The sequence below is a fragment of the Leucopleurus acutus genome (genome assembly GCF_964270905.1).
Source record: "Leucopleurus acutus genome assembly, chromosome: 15".
Lineage (NCBI taxonomy): Eukaryota > Metazoa > Chordata > Mammalia > Artiodactyla > Delphinidae > Leucopleurus > Leucopleurus acutus.
Genome location: NC_139157.1, coordinates 26909602 through 26926145, shown reverse-complemented (window position 1 = coordinate 26926145; position 16544 = coordinate 26909602). Strand labels below are relative to the sequence as shown.

At 41.4% G+C, this 16544-nt stretch overlaps 1 protein-coding gene across 1 annotated transcript in view; it reads right to left on the bottom strand.

The window, feature by feature from the left end:
• Positions 1 to 16544, bottom strand: part of MAP3K5 (mitogen-activated protein kinase kinase kinase 5) — a gene marked incomplete at its 5' end in the record, with an annotated part of 214286 nt that overhangs the window by 26604 nt on the left and 171138 nt on the right. The window contains 8 exons of the mRNA XM_082855833.1: positions 1731 to 1899; positions 1990 to 2167; positions 5117 to 5137; positions 5852 to 6029; positions 8452 to 8609; positions 12996 to 13101; positions 14025 to 14161; positions 14810 to 14937. Of these exons, the coding sequence (XP_082711959.1) occupies positions 1731 to 1899; positions 1990 to 2167; positions 5117 to 5137; positions 5852 to 6029; positions 8452 to 8609; positions 12996 to 13101; positions 14025 to 14161; positions 14810 to 14937 (1075 nt within the window). The remainder of the gene's footprint in view (positions 1 to 1730; positions 1900 to 1989; positions 2168 to 5116; positions 5138 to 5851; positions 6030 to 8451; positions 8610 to 12995; positions 13102 to 14024; positions 14162 to 14809; positions 14938 to 16544) is intronic.

The window sequence follows — 16544 nt, the reverse complement described above, 5'->3', positions numbered from 1 at the left end:
AGTCCTTGAATGACCACAGTGAACAGACAGAAAGGCAAGAGTGACAGCTAAAGGTTCCAGACTGCTTCTGTCTCCTCCACCTCTCCAGATTCTTGCATGGCATCCTCAGCACTCATTCTACCTCCAACTCAGAGGCCTGGCTGCCCCTCAGCCCAGAGCACCTCCCTTCTGGGCCTCAGAGTCCCTGCTCGCTGGGGACAGCTTCCCTTAAGGACCCAAGTCAGAGTTTTCCCAGAACCTGGAAATTTCAGTTCTCCCTGTACCCAGAGACCCTGCTGACACACACATGGCCTTTCAGCTCGTCCTACGGGATCTAACGATGTGAACATTACAGAATTCCTAAGGCGATGGAATCAGCAGAGAAACTTAGTGGGGTTCTGGAGACAAAGACAAGCAGGGGCTATAGAGCAAGAGCTGAGAAAGAGAGAGCCTGGCTCCCTTTACATCCCAATAAAAGCTGAGAACAGGTAAACTGCTAGACTGAGACTAAAACTTGACCCATTCCCTCCAGCTCCATCCATTTTTGCAGGTATTTTCCTAGGACAGAAGGGAGGGAAGAAGTTATGTGTCACCCACAATGATCAGAGAGGGACAGGTGGTGGCCACAGGTGCTAAAGCAGGTACACAAGTCCCTGACACCAACAGAACTGAAAGAGGATGCAAGTGTCATGTCTGGGCCAAGCATGTCTGGGAGGTTTACACCCACAGGGGGCCTGAGCTTCTGCTCCAGGCACAGGAGGAATCACCTACAGCTTGGAGGTGGGGGAAACCCTATTTCCACTGGGGCAGAGTTCAGAGGGAATTCTTCCTCATTTCTGTAAACAGAATCCCAGGGAATACATTTTCCCAGGTATTATGGATGAAACAGTGCCATTCCCCCCACCCCCCAATTCATCTTTTTAAGCCTTAACCCCCAATGTGACCGTATTTGGAGACAGGGTCTTTAGGAGGTGATTAAGGTTAAGTGAGATCATAAGGGTGAGGCCCAAATCCAATAGGATTAGTGTTCTTATAAGAAGAGGAAGAGACACCAGGGGCACACAGAGAAAAAAGGGCAGGTGAGGACACAGCAAGAAAGTGGCCATCTGCAAGCCAAGGAAAGAGGCCTCAGGAGAAACCAAACCTGCCAACACCTTGCTTTTAAACTTCCAGTTTCCAGAATCGTGAGAGAGAAATTTCTGTTGTTTAAGCTACTGGGTCTAAGGTATTTTGTTACGGTAACTTAGCAAACAAATACATCAGGGAAAAAGAATTTGACTGACCAGCTTTGTTTTTTCATAGCACAAATGGCCTCCTAGCATGCTAGATAATTTACTTTTTATTGCCCATCACCTTCCATCTAATTGTAGCCCTCTAAGCACAGGGGTCTCTGTTGAATTTGTGATGTTTCCCAAATGCTCAGAGGAGCCAATGGCTAATATCAGAATTAGCAATTCACATGGCTCAGTGCATGTTTATTGACTGAATGAATAAACAAATGAATGAAGGGTGAAAAGGCGTGTAGGGACCAGCTGGAACTTCATCAACATGAAAATTTTGCTGCTGACTTAAAAATAGCTTATGTCCGAAAACGCAGTTTCTGTGTTAGGGATCTGCCTATCCCTGGGGTAGGTCTGTTTTATCATGAGGAGAGCAGCAGCTTCCTCATGTCTTCACATCACGTGTGACAGTTCCAAGTGGTTATAACACTGTTAAAATAGGGGAAATGAAGTCTCCATGAGGGGTTTTACCTGAGCCAAAGATTCCATTAAGTTTCTCACAACTTTGTCTTGGTCTTCCGTCAGGATCCTGTGAAGCGTGGCCCGTCTCTCACTGTCCTTCCTCAGCATAAAGAATCCGGAATCTTTTTCTTCAGGAGAAGGTGGAGCGCTGTGGTCTTCAAAATTTTCGTCAGGGATGCTGCAATAATTCAGACAGCACAAATCACAATTTTCTTCACAAAATGACACACAACATACTTCTCTCAGCCAAAACAAGCCAGGTCTTTACCCCAGAAAGAGCGTCCGTATTCCTCTGACATCTTTTTCTCCGCAGGATTTGGCTCTTGTTTTGAAAGAGAAGGGATCCACCTTTAACTCCGTGTCTGGAGAAACTGAGCCGTACTCACTGCTACTGCTGGTGTCCTCCACCAGGACAGGCACTGGCAGGGAGATGCTCCTAAGATACTCTGCGTGTCACGAGAGGGGGAAGGAGACGATTAATGCTTCTAAGAACGTGCACACACGGACACACCTATTGAAAGACAGCAAGATTATTTGTCAAGTGTCTCGTTTCAGTGAGTAGCAAAATTACGCTTCGTAAGAGGCTGGTCGTGGGACCACGGTGCCTCCCAATGCTCGGTGTAACCCATGCAGGGGGTCGGCGAGGAAAGGGCCTCCTGGGCTCTGAAAGGAGTATCTCAGGGATGTGAAACTGGAGGAAGCACCAGGCCTAGCATTTCTGGGTTCTGAGCCCTTCGTTTTTATTGTCCTCCTATTTGGAAGGTCATTTATGAGTCTTAGTTTTCATATCTATAAAATAAAGGACCAGATTCATAATTTGTAAACTGTGTGCCTCAGAAGTTTAAGGTTCACCTGTTTCTTGGGGCTGCCTTGGATGGGGTGAGTGAGTAGGATTCTGTGATTCTAGAACAGAGGTTCCAACCCTGTTTTTCCTGAAACAAATATGTTCTTTCAGTCATATATCAGGGCTCTGCTTAAGGATTCATATTTTAAAAAAAGGTTCTTTACTAAACACAGATTTTGGAAACTAATGGACTAGATGATCTCTTAGGTCTTTCCCAGTTCTCAGACATTATGATTCTATAACAAATGTAAGCTTTTATTTTATTTTGATGGAGACTGAACTGGCACAAGAGGAGGTGCCTACATTTCATCAAATACTGGTTTTAAAATAAGTAATTTTTGCCAGAAACATCTTTACCAAGCAAATCAATGTCTCAGGCCAAGAGGGCAGAACAGAAAGGGATGGGTCACTGGGAGATAAAAAAACATCCAGAGAATTCAGGAGGCCTGGAAGAAGTTCTGAGAGAGGAGGAACAGGAGGGATTTTAGGAAAAGGAGAGGGGAGGGCTTCCCTGGTGGCGCAGTGGTTGAGAGTCCACCTGCTGATGCAGGGGACGCGGGTTCGTGCCCCGGTCCGGGAGGATCCCACGTGCCGCGGAGTGGCTGGGCCCATGAGCCATGGCCGCTGAGCCTGCACGTCCGGAGCCTGCGCTCCACAACGGGAGAGGCCGCAGCAGTGAGAGGTCTGTGTACCGCAAAAAAAAAAAAAAAAAAAAAGGAGAGGGAACTTTTGGACTGTGATCTACAATTCTAAAGGAGCCACTGGGCATGGGCAGGTCACAGCAAGAAGGGACCAGCAATAATAGTCATAATAACCACCTTATGGCAGTTGCTAAGCATCTCACACGTGTAATCGTTTTTAATAGTTACAAAGACCCATGGGCAGGTTGTCTAACTAAATCCACTGGACAGATGAGGTGATAAGGGTAAGTCATTTCCAAGGTCCCCCAGTTAATGCATGAACCCAGCTCTGACCCCAGTGCCCATCCTCTTAATTCTGACTCTATAAAATCTTAAGATTCTAAAATATCTTTTTTTTTTTGGCTGTGCAGCACGTGGGATCTTAGTTCCCCAATCAGGGATTGAACCTGTGCCCCGTGCAGTGGAAGCGCAGAGTCTTAACCACTGGACTGCCAGGAAGTCCTTTAAGATTCTAAAATATCTTAAGTTAGACTCTAAAGCCAGAGCAGAGTCCCAAATGCTCTTGAGTCATCCTGAGTGCAGAGGGGGGAGGGCGCGTGGGAAAGGTGACCCAGAGTTGAGCAGGTGGACACCTTCCATCTCATGCTTGTTCTAAGGCACATGCTCACCGAGAGGGCTTGTGGGCAAAACTATCAGCTTAAATTCTCTCTCTCTAGCTCTCTCTTGCCAAGTGTGTATAGTTGAGTTCACATAATTTAAATATGTGCGTGATGAGAATGTTTCCTAAAACAAAAACCGACCCATATGGAAGGGATAAAGCTATCATGCATTGAGCTTCTGGGCATGGCTCCAGCCCCTTTTGGTATATATTTTTTATTTTGTTCTCAGAACTAAATCTGTGAAGTAGGTACTGTTCTCAACATAGAATGCCTGATGAAACAAGTAAATTGCTGCCTGTCACATATTTAGAAAGTGGCTCAGTTGGGATCAGAACCAACTTCCAACTAAGTCCAAAGTGAATCAACTTCTGCTTAAGTCCAAAGTCAGTGCCCATTTTATGACACCAAAAACAGGCTGGTCGGGAGGCTGTGGCGCACCCCGGGTCCACCTTGTGAAACGCACTGACTGCCTTCCAGCGTCTAGGCTGCTTGTGGAGAAAGGAAGAAAGGGAGGGGCTTCTCTTCACAGAGTTCTCCTTGACTCTCAGAATTGATGGAGGAATCTGGAAAGGCTGTGGACAAGAAACCCCAATTACTGGGCCTCTTCTCTGGCCCGAGGCACCTTAAGGAACCTTAAGGAACCTGCAAAAGACTGCCCCTGGCCTGTGGGAGAATGCACACGACACTCACAGTGAACAATTAAGCCCCCTGCCTACGTGATCAACAGCTCATTCAACTTAGGAAAAGCCAAAGCCATGGTCATTTCTTTCCTGTTCCTTGAAATGCATTAGTTGATCTTCCTAGAGCAAATTTACCTTCCTAGTTATGATCTGCAAAGGCCAATATTAAAAATCACAACTTGTCCTGACCAACTAAATCCAGAGAGAACATAGGACGCCAAAGGTGATAGAGGAAGGTGTCTGGCATTGAAATTTTCCACAAGAAATCCATTAGGTGGCCAACTGGCTCCTCAATAAGAAAGTATGGACTCCTCTCAAATGGAAGATTTCAAAAACAGTCACCATCTTCCATTTAGGGAGGAACGATGGAAGCCTCTCTCATGAAGGAGAAAGGTGAGGGGTTTTCTGAAGGAAGGAACCCAGCCAGGCTTGCAGCCACACATCCTTAGTACCCAGAGGAGCCCCTCCATGTAAGCAAGGAACAGAGGATGAGGCTCTTTGACAGGCAATCTAGAGCTTAACTGTGATGCAGCAAGCTTCAGCTCAATGGACAATATAAAAATAAACTCACCATTCGATCCAGCTGAAAGAGCTGTGGAAAGAAAAGCAAACACAGCAACATAAGCATGCATTGGGTTTGTTGTTAAACTAAGAAATCAATAAAAAATGAAGTGAATGCTTGAAATGGGATTGATGTCCTTTCCAGACATTCAGTCTGCCCATGTCATCCCACATAATCCCCAAAAATGCTAACAACAAACAAATCATTCGCTTGGTTTTTTTTCTGAAATGAGTTACGGAAATTATTGCAAAAAGACAATTTATATTTTTATACTGCTATTTTATTTATAACTGGCAATCTTCTCCTTTTTTTTTTGAGGGGGGGTTAATTATTCAAAAAGATAGTCTCCTCTAAGAGGCAATAAGTATTTTATACTACCTAAAATTGAAAGAACATATTATCTAGATGGCTTAGAAGTTTAACAGCTCTGTAATAGCCCTATAGCCCATCTGTGGTAATTTGGAGTTTCAGCTTGAAAAGGCTACATTTCACCCCTTTAACTTTGATCTTTGTATCACCAATGCTAGTATATAGATGCTTATATTCTAGTTCCCTACTAACCATGTGATGGAAGATTATTATGTGTGAGGCCCTAGCATTTGTGAAACTGATGGTAACACTGCTTCCTGACCAGTTTTCAGTGATGTCTTTAAGCAAATTAGCTTACTTCTGGAAAAATCTTCCACCTTAAAAGTTAAGGATTTAGTGACTCTGACCTATACCCCCTTCAAGGCAACGACATACCTGAAAGCTTAGGTTGTGTCTTTTTCTTTTTGCTTGAAACTTTTAAGAAATCATCCATAAGCAAGTCGTTAGCACAGTCTCTCTTGTCAGGGTCTGGTTCAAAACATTTCAATATGAACGCTTTGGCCTCTGCCGACATGGACTCTGGGATCTCCGGGTGGACTTTAAACATTCCCACCTAAGACACAGCACAACGTGACTTCTGAGTGACCATCTTATCCCATGGGCTCTGGGTTGCATAACCTGGTCACCTAATGCAACAAGCTCCTTTATCATATACTACAAATTCATGGCATTTCTCAAAGTGAGACAGGACTTGTTTTCTGTAGGTTATAGAAAGTTTCCAGAGCACTTTTGTAAGTTTATCAATGACACAGGCATAGTAATTAGCTTAAGATAGTAGACGGCAGCACTATAAAGTTATAATTCAGTCCTCAACGTTTTGTGCTTGGCTTTTCCATTTATGAGATTCACTGAATACTCCCAGCAACCCAGTGGATTAAATATTATCTCTGTTACAGCAATGAGAAAAATGAGGCTCACGGGTGTGAGGTTATATGCTTATGAAAAGGCAGATCTGGTATTTGAACCTTCATTTGTTTGGCTTAAAGCATATGTTGTTTCTCCTGTGCCATGGTTTGTGAATGTTTTCCCTGTCTCAAATTGCCTACATTAAAAGAGATATTTAAAAATACTTAAAATTGGGACTTCCCTGGTGGCACAGTGGTTAAAAATCCACCTGCCAATGTAGGCGACACAGGTTCGAGCCCTGGTCCAGGGAGATACCACATGCCACGGAGCAACTAAGCCCATGTGCCACAACTACTGAGCCTGCACACTAGAACCCGTGAGCCACAACTACTGAGCCCGCATGCCACAACTACTGAAGCCCGCGTGGCTAGAGCCCGTGCTCTGCAACAAGAGAAGCCACCACAATAAGCCTGCGCACCGCAACGAAGAGTAGCCTCCACTCTCCGTAACTAGAGAAAGCCCGCGCAGCAGTGAAGACACAACGCAACCAAAAATAAATACATTTATAAAAATAAATAAATAAAAATACTTAAAATTAAACAGTTTTTCTATAACAATGAGAACTTTCTTCTCATTGACGTCACTCTAATTTTTTTTCAGTAATGTTTTCATGTATTTAGTACAGAGAAAACTTCCTAAGGAAACCTTCTTTGTTATTAAATAGCTTATATGAATTTATTATTATATAGATAATAAGATATAATTATCTGTAATAATTATAAAGCCTTTACTATGTGTCAGACACTGTTCTAAGTGCTTTGCACATATTGTCTTATCCACTCCTCAAAGCCCTTTTATTAGATAGGTACTATTTTTATACCCATTTTATAGATGAGGAAACTGAGACACAAGAAGGTTAAGTAATTTACCTAAAGTCATCAAATAGTTTGACTGTGTCAGAGCCTGGATTCAAACTGTGCCAGAGTATGTTATCTCATCTAAAGCATGTTGTATAATAATCCTGGCACCGTGTGGGTAACAGAGGAGCATTTCAGAGTGAAGTCCTAGAGACTGGTGAAAACTTGAAAGACTGGCCAAGAAGACAAAGACATCCATTCAGGTCCAGAAAGGCAGCTCCCTGAGCAGCTCTCATTGTTCTTTCAGGTTTGGTTACACTACTATTTCTGTATCAGCAGTAGCCTATCATATTGTCTCTTAAAGTAAACCAAGCTTTGTACAAACACAGAAGGGTATGTACTACGTGGTCCCTCATAAGAGGCTATTCACAAACGGAGTAAGTACTAGAAACACGATCAGTGGCAGGGAAAGGAATAACAAATTATGATCAAAAGTCCGATGCCTTAGAGAATAGCAGACATGTGAGCTTTACTTCTTGGGAAACAGGTGTTCCGCTTAATGTTCCTCTGGCTTGGTGGAGTGGCAGGTGAGGACTACAGGGATTCATGGGCAGGTCATTGTTTGCCCAGGACCCGGATGCTGAAGCTGTGGCCCCTGGGCTCTCTCAGACCTATTTGCATATCATGTGCTCCCTATTTGCATATCATGTGCTCCCTATTTTGAAAGATGGAGCTGCTTCCTTTCCCACTCCCAAAACAGTTACTAATGGGCAAATGAACAGGCTAGAAGAGTAGATAGATGAGAATAAGTTTGATGTACTTAAAATAGAAACTATGCCCTTTTATCTACGGAGCCTTCAAACTATTATGATAGAGGAGTAAAGGAAAATATGCCTTTAATACCTAAATGGAGAAAACATGTTTTTGTATCTCCCTCAGTGGAAGATTTTTCAGACTGTGTTTCCCAAAGAGCTTAAATCATCTTCTGTGGAGTGATGTGTTATTTATACTTCATTGTGAAAGGGCAGTCACAGGAAGTTACGCTGAATCTCACTTTATAGTTGGGAAAACTAATGTGGAGAGAGATGCTCCACGTGAGGCAGAGGTGTTGACCAGGGGGAGTGAATCTTGAACTTTATATCTTAGATTGTGCTTACTTAGGCTCCTTTCATGTTACCTAAAAAAATATGACATACGCACATGGAACATCCAGGAGCTATGAAGAGCTTTAACCACTGGTTTTTAAGACATTTAAGACATATGAAATGTGACCTTGAACATAGCTGCTTGTGGTTCCCCCAGTTCATAAAAGGGTGGTTTTCCAGTGGCCATTTCAATGATCGTGCAGCCCAAAGACCAAATGTCTGCTGCTTTCCCGTAGCCTCTTGGTCCTTTATCTATTATTTCTGGTGCCATATACTGAAGGGTACCTGCACATAATTCAAACACAGTTACACGTTAAAAAGAGAAAACAGATGAACACCTAATGACAGTTTCAATTTCTTTATATAAATAAGGTAACTTTAAAAGCATGGTTCGGAAAAAAAATAAAGCATGATTCGGGTCTTAATAGCTCATCTTCTTTGAATTCCAGTTTTTTATGCTGTTAATAAAAGGGGAAATAGCAGTGTTCATAATGGATTTCATTGGTGACATAAAAACAGCATAGTAATATTATCTGTTTACAAATAGATACTTTCTCCTTTCCTAGATAGTTGATTATAATTGAGGCATCATTTCATTGGGACCTCTTAGAAACTTCTAACAATCATTTGAGAATAACAGAAAATATATCAACACACATTTTTCTGCAATCAGTTTTTCAAATACATGAAGACTCCCTTTATGTATACTTCTAATCTTTTCCAGGAAAAATTTAGGTCATTCATCCATTTCCTTAGTCTGTTATTTCTCAGGTCCTGATTGAATGCTCAGTTCTTCTGTTTTCATTCTCATTTCTTAATCATGAAAGCATGAAGATTCTGAAAGTCACTGTTAAAAATAATGTAAATAGGGGCTTCCCTGGTGGCGCAGTGGTTTAGAATCTGCCTGTTAATGCAGGGGACACGGGTTCGAGCCCTGGTCTGGGAGGATCCCACATGCTGCGGAGCAACTAGGCCCGTGAGCCACAACTACTGAGCCTGTGCGTCTGGAGATTGTGCTCCGCAACGAGAGGCCGCGATAGTGAGAGGCCCGCGCACCGCGATGAAGAGTGGCCCCCGCTTGCCACAACTAGAGAAAGCCCTCACACAGGAATGAAGACCCAACACAGCAAAAATAAATAAATTAATTAATAAACTCCTACCCCCAATATCCTCTAAAATATATATATATATAATAATAATAATGTAAATAATTTTGGGTGTACGTTATTCTGTAAATCTAACATACGTGGCTTCTGCTGTGAGCCTGTGGTCCACGGATAACAGATTTAATGGGTCAAAGACAGGTCATGAGCCATCAGTATAGACAAATCACCAGAGTTTAGAAGAATAGAAAGAAAAAGAGAGGAGATTTAAAAGGCTTCATGGAATCAGAGAGTCATAGAGTGTGGTATGACGCAAAGAGCATTAAGTGGGGGCCAAGAACTCCGGCTCTAGTTCTGGCTTCGTATATCCCAAGTGGACACTCAATTGCAATTGTCTCAAACTGGAGGCTAAATTTATACATCTAACCTGCAGTGATTTCTCAAAGTCCAGCAATGAGTCAGGAGTGTGAACAGGAACAGATAATTGCATATCCCTGGCTTCTGATATACTCACACAAATGATATAACCCATCCAAGATGCCATAATGAATTATTTCAAGTTCTGAGGCATTTGCCAAAAAAGCCACTTCAGTATTTTCTGATTCATAACCAAAGTGACAGACATTTTGATAAATACAGGCAACACCTTTTATGAATGCCCCATGCCTGATTTATAGGTGAAAACTGCTACACAAATTTCCTCTAAACAGTTCCTATAAAATCCACTATGAAAGGCTAGAAACTGGCTGTGTTTATAAAAATAAGGAGGGCTTCCCTGATGGTGCAGTGGTTGAGAGTCCGTCTGCCGATGCAGGGGACACGGGTTTGTGCCCCGGTCCGGGAAGATCCCACATGCCGCGGAGCAGCTAGGCCCGTGAGCCATGGCCGCTGGGCCTGCGCATCCGGAGCCTGTGCTCTGCAACGGGAGAGGCCACAACAGTGAGAGGCCCGCGTACTGCAAAAAAAAAAAAAAAAAAAAAAAAAAAGAAGTGCCCAGGGAAGGGCTGCCATGTAACCAGGGCAATCACAGGCCTCACTGAGATGACATCCGAGTTAAGGCTTGAAGGAGGTGAGGGACTTAGCCAGGTAGAGAGTTGGGAGAAGAGTGTTATAGAAGGAAAAGCATGTGCCAAGGCCCTGCAGCAGGACCCCGCCTGGTATAATGAAGGAAGTGCAGGAAGGCCTGTGCAAGGTGGGAAGGATAGGAAGTGGGTCTAAAAGGTAACAGACTCCGAGTAGGTCTGAGCCTTGTCCATCATTGTAAGGACTCTGGTGTCTATTTACTCAAAAAATAGAAAGCCATTGAGGTCTTTGAGTGATAGGGCTTGAATTATGTTTTTACAGGATTGCTCTGGCCGTGGTGTTGAGGGAAGACCGTAGGGGCAAGAGTGGAAGCAGGGAGAACAGGCTATTGAGGTCATGCAGGTGAGGTGGGAGCTGTGGAAGGAGGGAGGAACTGGTCCAAATATGGACACATTTTGAAGGCAGAGCCAATAGGTTTCCTTGGTGGATTGAGTTGAAGCGTGAGAAAAGAGAGGCACCATGGATAACTCTAAGTTTGGAGTGGCCAATCGAGACAGAGAAGAGGGTGGGTGGAACAGGTTTCGGGGAGAAGCTAATTCATTCCATTTGGCATGTTAAGTCTAGTTGAATTGCAGCTCTTTTCCTTGCTAGATTTGTGACCTCAGGCAAGTTATTTAACCTCTTTGAACCTTAATTTTCTCACCATAGACTGGGAAAATGATACCTAAGGATTAGGGCTGATATATGAATTTCAATGAAATAACATATAATGCACTTTACAGGGATGCAGTAAGCGCTCCCTAGGGAGTAGTTGCTGCTGCCTTCCCTCTCACCAAATCACTAACAAGTCACACGGGTCACTGTCTTTCAACTCAATTCATCAGAGGTTGCCTATACCTGTGCCTTGGCCAGCACTGAGTTAAGTGCTGTGAGGCCTGCACACCCCAGGCCCTCGTGATCAGCGCTGGAGACAGACCCACGCATATGTGTCACACACATCACATCATGAGAGGTCAGTGCAAGAAGTCCAAGCAAAGGGGTCCTGGAGGACTGCTTTACTACAACTTCTCTGGCGATTAAAAAACAATGTTTTAAAGATAAGCAGCAGATAGTAAATTAACACCTTGCCCAAATCAAGAGTCTGAAAGTAAGGATTTTCTTTGCAGAAATTACTGAGTCTTGGCACCATCTAAAGTGACTCTTGCCAAATGGAGGGAGTATGAGGAAAAGAAATGTAAATATATTTAAAGTTGCTAGAAGGATGAAATTTATTTTGTTCAAAAAAATACATTGTAAATGTGTTTAATTCTGTGCCCTGAAATACCCACTGCCGTGAGAGTAGGAATGGGGTCAGAGAATTTGCTGATTGAATGTTCTGAGGCGAAGCCTTACAGACTTTCTCTCTCTCTTCCTTTCCCCTTTCCAGGCTTCCAGAACAGATTCTTCAGCAAGGTGGAGAGAAAGATGGACTGGGCAAGAAGATCAAAGCAAAGAACAAGGGGTAGATTACAAATCTGAGTTCTATCGTTTCTTCTGGGTATGAAGTCCCTTCTCTCTCTCAGTTTCCTCATCTGCAAAATGGAGGCCATGCCACCTCCTCACAGAATTCAGAAAGGGGGACATCTGTCCATTTTGCTTTATATTAGACCAAAGATAATTCATTATCTTTTTTTTTTTTTTTTGGCCGCACCATGCCACTTGCAGGGTCTTAGTTCCCTGACCAGGGATTGAACCCAGGGCCAAAGCAGTGGAAGCACTGAGTCCTAACCACTGACCGCCAGGAAATTCCCAATAACAAGAACTTAACATTTCATGAAAATTAGCAGAATAATGGAGTGGTAAAAACTTGGAGTGGAGAGCAGGATTGGAGTTCCAGATGTCCTCCCCATAACTGTTGGGCAGTCAATCTCTCTGAGCCTCTGTTTCCTCTTGGCTACTGTCACCTGTTTGGAAATCACTTTGTCTCCACCCTCCCAGGATTTTGCTCCAGCGGCAGCTCAGTAGCTGCATTGCCTAATTTCTCGGGGAAAGCTTTCTCCCCACCCTGCTTCTGAGTTAGTGAGTCACTTCCTTTTTCTGAATTGAAATCTTAGTTATTTATGTGCTGTGTAGGGGAACAGACCACAGGGAGTAAACAGATTAGGAAAGAGGGAACTCACAGTCCAAATGGGAAATGATTAAAGTATAAGTAAGAATCACTGAGAGGCTGGGCTAAAGAAACGTTAAAAAAAGGCATCTTGTCGGGATTATAGTGGTTGTAGACCAACCAGGAGAGAAGTAATGACATGAAAAGAAAAACAAATAACAAATTGAGAGTTAAAAAAAAAATCTTCAGCGGCATTAAGCAGGAGCCTGAGCGAGTCATATAAATACGAGGTAAGAAATGGGCCAGATCAAATTCTCTATAACATTTTTCAGGGCATCAAAAGATATCAACATTAATGTTGGTGAGAACACAGACTAAATTTCTCTCTCACATTATGCTCAAATGCAGCAACTATTTCTTTAATTACATAAGGTCTCTATCATCATTGCAAAAACATACCAGTAAAAGTTTCAGTACATGGATTTATGCCAGCAAGCCTCTTCGATGTCCCGAAATCAGAGATCTTGAGAACACCACTATAGGTATTAATCAACACATTGTCACCCTAGAGAAGAGAGAATTTTAATCAAAAGTGTTACCTTTCTTCCAATATTGTTTGTTGTTGGCTTGAAAGTCTAGTAAGTAAAGGTGTCCTTACAGCAAAAAGGACACTGATTGTACACTCTTCCTTAATAGTTAATCTCAGTAGTGAATTCTCGACACCACTTTCGTTTACATATTATCAGTTCACAATCTGCTACTCAGGTCACAAGGTCAAACGAGGTTTACAGATAGTAGGGGCTATTTGTGTGTGATATGGGTATGATAACTTACAATATTTTTAGCTTCTCAATCACTTTCCTTTCTTTTCTATGTTGTTTTACTTTTTTCCTGGAATATTTAGGGGCAACACAAATAAATGAGTATTTGGGTTGGTTTTAGGGTAGTAATATTAACTTACTTTCAATAGTCCAGACTTTGTCATAAATTTACTAGTTCTGAATTTTCCCTTTTTAAGGAGAATTTCATAAATTATCTAATTTTAGTTCAACACATGAGTATATGATACTTGTGAGAAGTGGGGATTTTATTTTTTCCTTCTAACTATTCATCCATTAATTGAACAAATATTTACTGAGTAGTAAGTACACAAAGATTAACCAGTCTGTAAGCCTCTTGGGAGCAAGGACCATATCCTGTTTAACTTTGTTCTGCTGAGCCACCAGTCCCACAGGGCACCTGAAACAGGGCCAGGCATATAGTGCAAACTGAATCTTTTTTGGTTGAACATGGTTAAGGGGTTTATTCCTTGAGTAGAAGAGATAAGACATGAATATCAATAACTGACTCAGGGCAGAGTGATATATTTCTGCTGTTTCTAGGATTTACTTATCATTCCAAATTACTACCCATAAGACAATATGACTTTTGCAAATAAAACAATTACTCATCAGGGAACTTAGGAGAATGAATCCTAGCTCATCCTACCTTTATATCCCGGTGAACTATCTGATTGTCATGGAGGTATTTCAATCCTTCCAGTATTTGCTTGGTATAAAAGCCAATTGTTTGCTCGTTATCTTTCAGTGGGCCCCATTTGGAACGAAGGAGAGCTGAAAGACTTCCTGTAAGTAGGGAGAGACAGTGGATAAAATCTTATCCAAATGAATTCTTTAAAGCACGTTAATAATGTACCATGAATTTAAACTAACATTTATTGGTTATTAACAGTGGCCCAGGTACTATACTAGATACAGTACTTGGGCTCAAATAGAAATAGGAAAGTGTCCCTGCTCTGAAGATGGTCATTATCAAGCACAGTCAAAGACCACTCAGTTTGCTAACCTTAATCCAAGTCACGATGATTGATACAAAAACAGTTCTGATACTTATTTATTGTCCCCTAATAAACTGTAAGGTAATGTCATATGTCAAATTTTTCTGTACATTTAGACAAATTAAGACCTGTAAACTAGTAAATCCCATTCAATTTTACTCCTCTTCAGGGCCCTAGAAACATATTTTTTTTAAAGTAAGTTGTTTTCTGAGGTTTTCCTATACTTTATTTATTTATTTTTATTGAGATACAGTTGATGTACCATATTATATAAGTTTCAGGTGTACAACATAGTGATTCATAATTTTTAAAGGTTATATTCCATTTATAGTTATAAAATATTGGCTATAATCCCTGTGTTGTACAATATATCCTTGTAGCTTATTTATACATAGAAGAAACTCACACTTTTTAAAGAAAGAAAACCATCTCTTACCCCCTGGGACCTGCTCCATGAAGATTTTAATGAAACCATTCTCACTGAAAGAGCCCAGATACTGAACAATATTTTTGTGCTTCAGATGCTTATGCAGTGCTATTTCTTCATGTAGGGGCTGGGAGTATCTGAAAGACATGCAAATGCCAGTGAGCTAATTATGTAGCCAGACTTTTGTGTAAAAATTTAAGCAATACAAATGGAAAATTCCCATATATGAAATCAAATATGACCATCTAAGGCCTTTATTTCTCATCACGTAAATTCTGTGAAGTTGAAGCCCTGGTAGGGTCTAAGGGGAAATGTGTCAGGTGCTGTTCTAGGTCTTCTGTGTATATTAACTCATTTCTCACAACAAGCCCATGAGAAGGTACTACTAAGACGTCCATGTTACAGATAAGGAAATTGATTCACAGAGAGGATAACTAACCTGCCCAAGATCTCGAGGCTAGTAAGTGAAAGAGCTAAGATTTGAACCCAGGAAAACTGAAATCATCCACACAGCTCACTGTCCCCATTAACATGACCTTCTATTCCACTGGCTTCATAAGTTTATCATTCCAGGAGATTCTTGCTCAGGAAGATAAAAATTGCAAATAATTTTAATATTCAATCCAGAACTTACTGAAAGGCCCAGCAACTCTCCAGTAGAAAACATAAAACCATTATATGCCAAGCCTCCTTGATTCTATTCTATCCAATTCTATTCTATCATAATTTTTTTACCCAATCCTAAACGAGCCTCCATACTGAAAGACCAGCTTTAGACCAGACCTCAAAATCATGTACTTGGTATATACTGCTTTATCAAATTATAAGATGAAAGTGTTTTGTATTTCTAGAACAGACAGAACAACACTTTTTTTTTTTTAAATTTTTGTTGGAGTATAGTTGCCTTACAATATTGTGTTAGTGTCTACTGTACAGCAAAGTGAATCAGCTATACATATACATATATCCCCTCTTTTTTGTATTTCCTTCCCATTTAGGTCACCACAGAGCACAGAGTAGAGTTCCCTGTGCTATACAGTAGGTTCTCACTTGTTACCTATTTTATATATAATATCAATAGTGTGTATATGCCAATCCCAATCTCCCAATTCATCCCCCCTTCCCCTTTGGTACCCATACATTTTTTTTGAATTTTATTTATTTTTTATACAGCAAGTTCTTATTAGTTATCTATTTTATACATATTAGTGTATACATGTCAATCCCAATCTCCCAACTCATCCCACCCCCTTCCCCCCACCCTCCACTTTCCCCGTTTGGTGTCCATGTTTGTTTTCTACATCTGTGTCTCTATTTCTGCTTTGTAAATAAGATCATCATACAGAGTGAAGTCAGAAAGAGAAAAACAAATATCATATATTAATGCATATATGTGGAATCAGAACAACACTTTTGATGATTATCTGAAGTACTATGAAGTTTGTAGGCTCTTAACAATCCTGAATATTAATGTACCATCATATATTACTATAATTATTGTATAACTAACTGTGGTAGGATGTCGGCAACGATAAACATAAACAGAGACTCAAAGCTATTCCCTAATTTTTTTCTGTCGTACAATGGAGGCTACAGGTATGAAAGGCATTAACCACTAAAACATAAAATACAAGTGTACTGCCTCATAATTTGCTTCAGTTCTACATGTAAGAAATGCTCAGATCTTATAATGGCAAATCCATATAAGGAGAATGGATTTTTTTTGAATGCCAGTAAGAAATAC